We start from the raw sequence: 12,604 nt of genomic DNA on the forward strand, positions 1-12,604 counted from the left end.
GGAAGGAAGGAAGGAAGGAAGGAAGGAAGGAAGGAAGGAAGGATGGAAGGGGGAGGGAGGGAGGGAGGGGGAGGGAGGGAGGGAGGGAGGGGGGAAAGAGGGAGGGAGGGAATCTTAGCAAAAACACAGGCCACTGATAGGTCACCTTGGATGAGGCAATCGATGGGATTCTAGAGGCAGCACCCAAACCACAGCAGCAGCAGCAACAACATCAATTAAACAGACAAGCTGGACATTGGCAATAAGGGGCATTTCCATGTTTCAAGAGATATATACCAATGAAGAGAGTGAATACAATCCACAGATTGCACACCTTAGACCTAATAAGCAATGCCCAGGAGAGGCCAAAGAAATGCCACAACTGGATATGCAGGCGATAAAAGCAGGCCAAGGATCAGAATAGGAAATTCTCCAAAGAAGATATCCGGGCTGCACATAAACATTTGTTCACCAAGATGAGCCACCAAGAAGTGCAAATGGAAACCACAATCACACACACTGCATACACATTTGGATGGTGATCCTGAAAAAGCGAAGGAATTCACTGGTAAGGAGGTGGAGAAACGGGACAGCCATATACTGCTAGCGGGCATATAAGTGGGTGCGGCTACTTGGCAAAACCTCTCGGCAGTTCTTCAAATGGTCACACAGACAGGTGCCATGTAAGATCTTGCAATTCTACTTCTAGCTCCATACTCAAGAGAAATAAGGACATATATCCACACAACGCTTTGAATACAAACATCCAGAACAGCATGACTCATAATAGACAGAAAGCAGAAAACAGAGCCAAGTCTGACAACCGATGAATGGATAAACAATGGTATATTTATGCAACAGAATATTAATGGAGATAAAAGATGAATGACGATGCACCACAACACAGTTGAACTTGGAAAAAATATTATGGTCATGTAGAGAAAAGTCTTGAAAGACCATCTATTGCATGAGTTCAGTTATAGAAACTGTCCAGAATAATCGAATCTATAGACATCATTGACTCCTGTTTGTCTGTGGTTTTTTTTTGGGGGGGGGGATTGGAGCTTTGGGAAACAATGACCAGTTAATGTGTAGTGTCCTTTTTTAAGGTACAGCTCTAAAACCAATTGAGGAATTCTGCAATGAATCTAAAAGCCATTCAGTGTCAAGTGGGAGAATTGTTTGATATATGAACTATACATGCTAAAAACAACAACAAAAAACTTTTTTCACTACTCAACTCCCAAACCGCTGGCTTCTATTCCAGCAAACTTGTTTATAGACAGAAGCTGTAATTTTCTTCTTTCTTGTAACCATTGCAAAGTACCACATAGGAAAATGTAAACCCGCGTCGTCTCTGCTTTCTGCCTAGCCATTTTTGCATCACAATGGTGTTCCAGTGGTTCTCTTAGTTGAATTCCTCAGAGATTTCAGGGATTCGCTGACCTGGTTACCATACCACCATGCCTCCCAGCTCTACCCAGGGGTGGCAAGTGGCAAATTCTCAGGAGTAGTGCATCACGTCAACAGATTGATGTGATGATGGTAGAGATCAAGATGGGTATCACACCTATCATCTGCTTTGTTGAATGGCAAGAAATTCAATACATAAAGTAAAACTAGGGTGAATGAGAGAAGGGGTGGGGAGAATATTGAAAGGGGTGACACTGATCAAGATGCCCTGTGTTCATACACTGCTTTGATGAATGGCAGCTCCTCTGTGCAACTACTTAAAGATATTAAAAGTGCTTTAAATATGTTTAATTATTTCATTTTAATTATTAGTTTTTGCAGCAAGCACATGATACTTAAAGGTGCCAACCCAGGCATGCTTCTGTAGGAAAAATGAAATTGTAATCAGGTAACCCAAGAAGACAAGCTCTCTGTTCATATTGCCAACAATTCAGAGAGACACTTTTCATATAACAACTGAGGACAGAATCAGATTTTTAACTTATGAGCCAAGAGATACGCCCTCTGCATTTTTTTTTACAACCTCTCAATCATTGTGAATCGATATCCTTCTTAGCACTCCTAGCGATGAAAGACAAATAAAGTGTATCAAAATAACGAGGGAGCAGACTGAAGTCAGAGGTTAACGGCAACTTTTCATGATTTGTCTAGAATCAAAATCTACGCACTTGAGTCAAATGTAACTGAGATGGAAGGAAGTGACTTTCAAGCATTTGACATAAAATAAGCAGAGCATTAAAATAAGGGCTCTGAGGAAAGTTGTTTTTTAAAGAAGAAATCCACACTTTCAAGGCTAGAGAAATATGTCATCAAACTATCAAATTTACAAACTAGTTTACTCAAATTTGACTATGCTTCCTTTACAGGCTAGTTGGTACAATCTGGTGAGCAATATACTCATTTTTTTTTCTTGCCTTTCTTGCAGGTCTGAAGCAATTTTTTGTGGAGTCATACTCAAGCCATTGGACAATTCTAGTTAAAAATATTAGCTCTACAATTCAAAAATATAACCTCACTTCTGGCTATGACAACATGATCTAGAACACTCACTCAGCAAACCAAAGCCTCTCATTATTGTCAATTGGCCCTGTGATAAAAAGCAATCTTTTTGAAAGGTATACTACATAGTCCAGGGGCTGGTCTTCAACTTATTATACAGCCAAGTCTGGCCTTGAACTCAGGATCCTCTTGCTTCAGTCTCCCATGTGCTGGGATTATAATGGGTGACACTATGCTCAGCTAATATAGTCTTAGATATATTTGTTCATCAGCCATCCTATCCAGAATCAGTTTGTGCATCTACCTAAAACAAGTATCATCACAGTACAGACCACAGTGGGAGGTAAAATTCCTTCTGAGGTTAAAAAAGAAACAAATGTTTCTTGGGGCTATTTCCTCTTCCCACAAGACAACAATAACCCTGAAGTACAACTGAGCATGTGAAATGGAGTGTAAAGAGATTGGCCCTAGCAGACAGTGGGATCCAACTATTGGGAGTCCTATGGCATGACTTCTCAGATTCTCTCTAAAGTGACTATGATCCCTGTGCTACCTGCCACAGGGAATCCAAGGGAAGCATACAGATGAGAATTCTCTGAAATGAAAAGCACTTTGACAATGTAACATTCTTAGAGGCTCTGAAGTGCCTATGCATAAATAGACATGCCACCATGGAAGTCCCTTCTTCTCTATTACCCTTTGTCCCTCTCTCTGAATCTCTGTCCATATGGAATTCTGGGGTATCCCTAATGACCTTTGGATTGCCTGGGTCTTGTTCTTTTTTTGGGGGGGGGTCCGGTCATGGAGCCTGAACTCTGGGCCTGGGCGCTGTCCCTCAGTTCTTCAGCTCAAGGCTAGCACTCTACCATTTGAGCCACAGCGCCACTTCTGGCTTTTTTTCTTTTTGCTTATGTGGTGCTGAGGAATCGAACCCAGGGCCTCATGCATGCAAGGCAAGCGCTCTACCACTGAGCCATTTTCCCAGCCCCTGGGTCTTGTTCTTTAGCCTGGCTACTAGACTCAAGATTTGGTCACAATTCCCTTAGAATAGCACTCAAGTACACAGGTCAATTGCCAATGGGATGCTCCCTGTCTACTAATCCCCAACAGGGCAGGTCTCCCACACCTTCTCCCACCAAGACTCTCTTGAGATGATAGCACTCATTCAACCAGGGCACCTATGATAAATAGGGGAAACTCTGGACACTCCAGAGTTTTTATGGTTTTGTTTTTCCTGGTTGTCGGGCTAGAACTCAGGACTTGGGAGCTGTCGCTGAGCTCTTTTGCTTCAGACTAGCGCTCTACCACTTCTGGTTTTCTGGTGGTTTATTGGAGATGAGAGTCTCATGGACTTTCCTCCCCACGTTGCCTTTGAACTGTGATTCTCAGATCTCAGCCTCCCGACCAGCGCCTAGTTTCCTTCTACTTTTAAGTGGCTGCCAACCCATGCCCTAAACTAGGAAGTGGTACAAAATAGTGACAGGCGAAGGTGCCACACGTATGTGTAGATACACTCAGGTGACCTGTAGAGTTTTGAGGACACGGGTATGACGCAATGGATTCTCAGGAAGTGTATGCATGGTGTCTCCAGAGATTTGGGTGAAAAACTTTTCAAATAAAACTTGCACTGAAAGAACAATTTGCTCTCCTGAAGAGGAGTGAGAGGTTTTTTGTTTTTCTTAGCCAAGATATTCTCCGGGAGGGTACTGTGGCTCTAGGGACGGGTAGCACATTGCGTCATGGTGACATTACTTTGACATGAAGCAACAGCTGTGATGCACAAAGTAGTTACAGACCTGTGAATTGTGGATTTTCAGCCTGCCAGTTCTGTCTCTATTCACCAAGGTGGACTCAATTTTCAAAATTCATCATTGAAGGCCTACCACCAAAATGGTATCCCTAACTTTTATAAACATTTTAGTTTATTCTAGTCTAGTCAGAAATGACTTAGTTGTTTTTTTTTTCTTTCATGCTAAAATGCTTAATGCCCTTTTTTTTTTTCTTTCTGCTGTTGTTGTTCAAGTCCTGGGACTTGATCTCAGAGCCTGGGCCCTGAACTTTTGTACCGAAGGATAGTGTTCTACCACTTTGAGCAAAAGCACCATTTCGAGCTTTTTGATGGTTAACTAGAGATAATTTCATGAACTTTCCTGCCTCGGTGGACTTTGAATCGCAATCCTCAGATCTCAGCCTCCCGAGTAGCTAGGATTACAGGTGTGAACCACCCGCACCTGGCTTCCAGTCATGTTTTAAGTAAGAATAACTTGATGTGAGATCATTTTCTTTCTTTATTCTTTCAGACTCAAGACATAACATTTACTGAATTGAAAGCGTCTCAACTGAGTTCCCACACACAATTTCCCACACCAGAGTCACCTGAGGCTCAGGGCTCCTACACATAACTTAGAAATACAGTCTTGAGTCTATTTAGAGAATATTTCTAACCCTTCCCAGCAGTAAGCAAGGCTCAGGTGTCAGCATGGAGGTAGGGCCTGGCTGATGAGTTCCCAGATTACTTCTGCCTTATACAAGAGCCTCAGAGTCGCAGATATCAAGGCCTAAAACCCAGGGAGTTCCCAAAGCAATTAGGCCAGTCGGGTATCAATGCGGGCCACCATTAGCTAATGTCCTACTAGTGGCTGCAGTGGGTAGAACAAGAATTTTCTGTACCTGATTTTATGTAATTCACCTTGTGAATTAAGGACAGAAAAGGACCCTAGTTCAACCATGAGCGAAATGTTTTGTTCTCAGTACCAAAGAGCAAAGCTTACTAAGACACTTTAATTAAGTCCCCAATACCACACACACACACACACACACACACACACACACACACACACACACACACACACACACACACACACGATGAAAGTTAGCTCGTTGGAAATGTTCTAGACAATGCTAGAAACAGACTTGGATCCAGAGAATGTAGAAAGTAAATAGTAAAGTAGAATGAAGTTTGTAGCAGAAGTTGCTACATTTTATTTTTATTTATATGTTTATTTATTTATAGTGGGGGCTGAACTCTGGGCTTTGGCACTGATCCTCAGCTCTTCAGTTCAAGGCTAGTGCCCTACCACTTGAGCCACAGTACCACTTCCGGCTTTTTCTGCTTATGTGGTGCTAAGGAATCGAACCCAGGGCCTCATGCATGCGAGCCAAGCACTCTACCACTGAGACACCTTCCCAGCCCAGAAGTTGCTGCATCTTAAAATGCTAGAGCTATTTTAAAATAATTTTCTCTCACCCCATGCCTTTAAGCCTCTTTCCTACCCCAGCACTCACCTAGTTCAATAGATTTTAATTAGTATGGAAACCAAAAGGTCAGTGTGTTTGACCCCAAGTCTTTCCTGAAACTGAATGCAGGTTTGAATATATTCTTCTATGGATCCCAAACTATTTGGTTCAAATAATGGCTGTTTTCAAGCATATATGATTCCAGAAGAATTTAAAGCATTATCTGCATGATGTTATTTACTGTAGAGCCCTCATTTTAGGAATTCCTGTGCAACTTAATTGTCTAGTCTTTTGAAGTATCCCAGTGATGGAAAAATCTTGGTCCTCGCGGGGTGGATTTGATTTTTAGAAACAGTCAAAATTTCTGATTAGAAAACAAAATAAAGAGATCCAGGCAGGCTAATTCTACTAGAGATCAAAAGAATACATGTGGCTGGCGAACAGAGACATCTTACATAGCATCTAAAAGCGAGTTCCTCAAAATCAGCCACCTTAGGACCTTTGAACATGCTGCTGTTCCAACTCCCTAAGAACTTTCTGTTGCATGCTCCTTTTTTAAAAAATTTTTACGTAAGGGCTAAGGATAAGAGTTAAAAAACATACCACCTGGATGGCAAGCACACGGAGAGACGTTCAGAGCATCACTCAGTAAGGAAGCTGCGAACCCAAACCATGAAGAAGACTATAGTCCAAAAGGCAGATAACAACACGTGCTGGAGAGAATTCTGACAAGATGGACTCTCTGTCTGACACACTGGCGAAAATGTGAAATCACTTCAGAAAACAAGTAATGGAACATCCCTCAACTGCTAACGATACACCCCTAATGTATGACCCTGTCATTCTGCACCGAAGTATTATACAAAAGAAATGCGAGTGGTTGGGAAGGTGGCTCAGTGGGAGAGCGCTTGCCTTGCATGCATGAGGCCCTGGGTTCGATTCCTCAGCACCACATAAGCAGAAAAAGCCAGAAGTGTCACTGTGGCTCAAGTGGTAGAGTGCTAGCCTTGATTTGAGGGACAGCGCCCAGGCCCAGAGTTCAGGCACCATGACCATCAAAAACAAACAAACAAGAAATGCAAAAGTGGGTCCATGCAGACTCACAGGTGAATGTTTACAGCTCCTAAAAACTGGAAATAACCCGAATGCGCACCCACAGGCGAATGGATAAATGAACATTCACAGGTGGAGCATCCTTACTCTGGAAACTTGACATCTTCAATGTTCCAAACTCTGAAGGTTTCCAAGGGCTGATAAGTCTTCAGGAGAAATGTGCATCCAGATCTCACAGTGTGACAGTCCAAACACAGTGTATAAAATGATCTCCAGGGATGTATAAATGAGTTTCATGCCGTGACTTCAGTGTCATCCCTGACATATCCCATTATCCATAAGCAAATAGTTCCAAATCTGAAATTCCTCTGGTCCCAAGTGTTTTGGATAAAGCAAAACTACTCAACAATCAAAGGCACTGCTGTATACAGTATGAATATCAAAATAATTATATTGAGTGCAAGAAGGCAGATGAAAAAGAAAAACTAGAATCCTTTTATAAAAGTCCTTTAAAGGCCAGGCTCCATGGCTTACACCTGTCATCTTACCTAATCAGGAGGCTGAGATCTGAGGATTGAGGGTGGAAGCCAGCTGAGGCAGGAAAGTCTGTGAGCCTATTTCCAATTAACTGCCGAAAAGCTGGAGGTGTAGCTGTGGCTCAAGTGGTAGAGTTCTAGTTTTAAGCAAATAGCAAAGTTCAGGAACAGTGCCCAGGCCCCAAGTTCAAGCCCCAAGACTGGCATATACACACAACAAGTCTTTAAACTGAAAATGTAATCCATAGTGACAACCTTAGACTAGTGATTGCTCGGGAATGCAGATCTGATTTCATAGGTTCCTATTTATTTATTTTTTTGGGTCCAGTCGTGGGGCCTGAACTCTAGGCCTGGGCGCTGTCCCTAAGCTCTTCAGCTCAAGGCTAGCGCTCTACCACTTGAGCCACAGCGCCACTTCCGGCTTTTTTCTTTTTGCTTATGTGGTGCTGAGGAATCGAACCCAGGGCCTCAGGCATGCAAGGCAAGCGCTCTACCACTGAGCCACCTTCCCAGCCCTCATAGGTTCCTATTTATTGTACATCAATTATACCTCAGTGAAGCTATAAATCAACCTTAGCTCTTTAGGTGCACCAGCCACAATGCAAGGGTTCAACAGGCATATGTAGGTAGTGGCTACTGAACAAGACATTACAGATAAAGTTTCACCATCGAAGTCCTCCTCAACAACATTGCTCCAAACTAGGGGTCAGGAAGCTGCTCACAGGGACCCCACAGCATGTTTTTCTATATAAAGTTTGATTGGTACACAGCTAGGCCCATTCATGTACGTATTGTCTATGTTGCTTTTCTAAATAAAGTTTTATTGGTACACATCTAAGCCGACTCATTACATATTGTCTGTGCTGCTTTAGGCAAAGCTAAAATAGCTGCAGTGAACCATAAAGCCTGAGGCCAGGGCCCATGCCTGTCCTGTTAACTGTTCTACAATTAACCCCAATGATACCTATTAGGCAACAGTCTGGAAGCCTATAGATAAAGAGCCTCTCTCCTCATGGTTCTCATATTCTGGTGCAGGTAACAGGTAAGAAACAAGTGAATACAAAAACAGCAGGTGACACGCAACACTAAGATAACAGTAAGAATGGCTGCACCGCTGGCGGGGTGACCCCCTTTTATGTAAGAACTTCCCAGTGAGAGGCTCTGTGGTCTGAACAATACGAAGGTGTCAACAGCACAGGCAGGTGTAGGGGAATCTGGAAACACCAATCTCTCAAAACAAGAAGGAATAGGATAACTTGATCATGAGAAAGAAGGCCCACACAGCTGGCTAATAAGGAGGAAAAGGAGAAAAAGGAGGAGTAGACAAGGCTAAGAAAAGAAATCTGAATTTTGTCATGCATGGGATGTCAAGTGCATCAGAATTTTAAGCAGGTAAGTAACGCGATTGATTTACATTTTGTGGTGGTGGTTGTTGGTTTGAGACAAGTTCTCACAAAGTAGGCCAGGCTGGCCTGAACCAAAAAAATGAAAATAAAAATAAATCCTCCTCAAGACTCCAGAGGGCAGAGATTGTACGCATGTACCACGTGATCAGCTTAATTCCCATGCATACACAGATCACAGGTGCTACTAAATGGGGGCTGGGTCATAGGAAAGACAAGAGAGGTGTCAGAGAGACCTCATGACTTCTGCAAAGGAAAGGGAGAGATGGAGGTGGTTAGCTGAGCCTTAAGCATCAGCAGTATTACTAAATGGGAGGAAGTCAAGCTCCTTTCAAGGGAAAATAGCTCTCTCTCCTGAACTGGTTGGTGCAGAGGAAATGAATTGAAACAGATCCTAGATTTGGAGTTCAATTGAGACCCAATTTTATACGATATATGTATATATGTCTCTCTCTATACACACATATGTCTGTATATACACATACATTATAATCCTTTCAATTTGATATTTGCTTTACCCAGCCATCTTGGCAAAGGTAGGCACTGGTTTGGTGAAGCATAAACCTGTTACGCTTTGTGATGTGTGGTACCATCTTAGAGACAGGGGCTCTCTTCATAGCAAGGACACCGGAAGGAGGCAGAGCAAGTCTTCATTTATAGGACAAGTGCCATGGGCAGAAGATGTAGCTGCTCTCCCGTGCTTGCTTCCCGGGCCTGCATGCTTTATAGTTACATTTAGTTACAGGCTTAGTTACTGCTTAGGAAGATAATCCTTTGATTTTTCTTTTCCTTTCCAATTCCTTAAGATGATCTAAATAAACAATTCTTTAAAAATCAGTATCAATTATGGCGTCTTCACTTGTCATCCTAAATGTACTGAGACCCTGGTAAATTCACCGTTTATTTGGGAAGACCCCCCCTCTCTCTCACACACCCCATCTCTGAAGGGAGAAAGAGACAATCAGCAGCCTCCATACGTCAAAGACTGAGAGCCAGAACCACAACCCATACATCAAGTTCACACACACTCCTAGATGGCTTTGCTTCAAGGTCAAGGCTGTTGGGCTGCTGGCTGGCGCGCGTTTCCACGCTCGCTTCCCCCTCCCGGCCCCTTCCTAGCCTCCCTTCACCTGACCTTTAGCCAAGCCGCCAACCTGCCAGGTGGGAAGATTCATGACAGGCTGTAAAATCTGCACGAGCTTCAAGGGAGCCCGTGTAACCCCCTCATCACAGCAATGCCACGGCTTCCAATATTTCCCAAGGGAGAACTAGGGGATCCCTTTAATCACCCCGACTTGTTTTTCAGAGAGGCTGGAAAAGGCCATCACCATAATAAGCAGCAGCAACAACAAAAATGAGCCAAATATCAGAAGGTCTGGGGCTGGAGGAGGGGAGGAAGGGGGGAGGAGGAGGGGGAGGAGGAGGAGGAGGAGGCGGTGGCAGATGGGGGCCAGAACAACCCCCCCCCCAGCAATTCCCAAGAGGACTGCCACAAGCCAAGGCTGGCTGCCCTTGATGGGGGGACCGGGCCAAAGAAACCCGACACGGGTTTATCCGAACCTCCTCCGGGCCCCGCGGCTGCCGCCTTTATCCCCAGCAAAAGCTACAAGTTGTGGCCTGCGGGGTTCCCAGGGCGCCGCCCCGCGCTCACGCCCACCCCGAATCCGGGGCCGGCTCCGGGCGCCCCCTCCGCCCCCCAGCCCAGCTCCCGGCCGGTCCGCGCCCCACAGTGGGACCGTTAGCGCCCCCTGCCCGCACCCCCAAATCCCGCATCCACCTGAGACCCCTGGGCGTGGGAGCGGCCAGGTGAGGCGGCTCGGACGCTGGGGCCCCCTCCGAGCCCGCTGCCCAGGGAGCCTGCAGCGGGATTAGAACTCCAGACCGCGGGGATCGCGGGGAGCAGGAGGGGGGGTGCCCCCTGGGATGGGGAGCGGGAAGGCGGGAGCGTAGAGGACCCGCAGGGCTGTTGCCTCCTGCGGTCGCCCGCGGGGCTCGTGGTGGGGAAGGCGGCCAAGGAGGGGCGTGGGAGATGGGGGGTTAGCGTGGGCATGCGGGAGGGGGTGCGGTGGGGGGCGTGGGGATGCGGGGTCGTGTGGAGAGATCATGCGGGGGGGGCGGGGGGCTCTGCGGATTGTGTGGGAACGCGGGCTCCAGCGGAGACACTGAGGTGGTGCGGGGATGCGGGGGGTGCGGGGATGCGGGGGGAGGGTGGGGATGCGGGGGGAGGGAGGGGACGCGGGGGGGAGGGGATGCGGAGGGTGAGGGGATGCAGGGGGTGCGGGGATGCGGGGGGGGGTGAGGGGATGCGGGGATGTGGGGGGTGCGGGGATGTGGGGGGTGCAGGGATGTGGGGGGTGCGGGGATGCGGGGGATGCGGGGTGCGGGGATGGGGGGGGTGCGGGGGATGCGGGGGGGGGGTGCGGGGATGCGGGGGGGTGCGGGGATGCGGGGGGCGGTGCGGGGATCGTGCGAGGACAGGGGCCTTGCGGGGATGCGGGGGTCGTGCAGGATCGTACCCGGATGCGGGGTCCTGCGGGGATGTGGGCTGGGGTGGGGGGGAACAGGCCTCCGCCCGCTCCGCGTCCTCACCTTCCTGGTGCCCGGTCCTCCGGCGAGCTGAGATACGCCCGTCAGGGAAGAGGAGCGCCCCGGCTGCCCCCCGAGAGCATCCTGCTGGGGGGACATCGCTTCCATGAAGACAACTGCAAGCAAACCCCCGGCCAGGAGAGGGCTACGCGGTCATGTCCACGGGCGGGAGAGGAGGCTGCAGGGGCGAGGACGCGCGATCCGAGGCTGCCAGGCTCGGTCCCGGGGCGCTCAGCTCAAGCGAAGAGCCGAGCTACAGGGGTGCAGAGGCTGCGCCTCCCGTCGGGGCCATGAACCTCGGGCTGCGCCGGGCTCCGCTCCGCGCTCGCTGGGCCGCCGCACCGCCCCGCGGGCTGCAGCGGACGACTGCAGCACCGGCCCGTCGCCGGCCCCGCCCCTCCGCAGGGCAGGCCCCGCCCCTCCGCGCAGGCCCCGCCCCTCCGCAGGGCAGGCCCCGCCCCGAGCCCCGCCCCGCGGAGCTCCCGCCTGGAGATCCCAGGGCAGGGGGTGTCTCCTTGGGTCCCCCCAACCGCCGCCGCGCCCCTCCCTGTGCCCGCCCGCGCGGGGGGGGGGGCGCGGGGGTACCGGCGCTGCCCGTGGAGACCTCAGCCAGAAGGCGGGAGGGGCAGTGATTCTTGCCTAGATGTCCTCGGGTTGCTAGGGGGGACCGCCGGCCCCCCTCCCTCCCCCCATTCCGCGACACCCCCTCTTCCCTTCTCCTGAGGCCTGGGGATAGACTTCTCCGGGCCCGGGCTGTGCACGTGTGCAGCGCCCTCACCCTCTGGTGCAATCACGAGCTGGTCTAGGTGACCCCCACCTCGGGGAGGGGAGAGGAGGGGAGGGAGAGGGGAAGGGGAAGGGAGGGGAGGGGAGGAAAGGGGAGAGGAAGGGGGGGAGGGGAGGGGAGGTCCGCAGCCTCCCCACTGCTCCAGGCACCAGGGCTTCCTGCTGTCTGTCTGCCCACGGAGAGAAGGGGAGGGGAGGGGAGGGGAGAGGGGGAGGGGAAGGGAGGACGGGAGGGAGGGGAGGGGAAGGAAGGGGAGGAGGAGGAGAGGGAGAGGAGGAGGGGAGGGGAAGGAAGGGGAGGGGAGGAGGATGAGAGGGGGAGGGGAGGGAGAGGGGGAGGGGAATGGAGGGGAGGAGGAGGAGAGGGGGAGGGGAGGAGGGGAGGAAGTAAAGGGAGGGGGAGGGGAGGAGGAGGAGAGGGGGAGGGGAGGGAGGGGAGGAGGAGGGGAGGGGAAGGAAGGGGAGGAGGAGGAGAGGGAGAGGAGGAGGGGAGGGGAAGGAAGGGGAGGGGAGGAGGAGGAGAGGGGGAGGAGGAGAGGGGGAGGGGAGGGG

At 49.3% G+C, this 12,604-nt stretch overlaps 1 protein-coding gene across 1 annotated transcript in view; it reads right to left on the reverse strand.

Annotated features, from left to right (window-relative positions):
• The window catches only part of LOC138821297 (rho GTPase-activating protein 20-like), a 57,092-nt gene extending 45,634 nt beyond the window's left edge, over positions 1-11,458 (reverse strand). Inside the window, exon 1 of the mRNA XM_070013428.1 lies at positions 11,270-11,458. Within this exon, the coding sequence (XP_069869529.1) occupies positions 11,270-11,374 (105 nt within the window). The 5' untranslated portion in view covers positions 11,375-11,458. The remainder of the gene's footprint in view (positions 1-11,269) is intronic.
• Between the last annotated feature and the right edge of the window lie 1,146 nt (positions 11,459-12,604).

This window comes from Dipodomys merriami, unplaced genomic scaffold (assembly GCF_024711535.1).
Source record: "Dipodomys merriami isolate MVZ:Mamm:240054 unplaced genomic scaffold, mDipMer1.0.p SCAF_91, whole genome shotgun sequence".
Taxonomy (NCBI): domain Eukaryota; kingdom Metazoa; phylum Chordata; class Mammalia; order Rodentia; family Heteromyidae; genus Dipodomys; species Dipodomys merriami.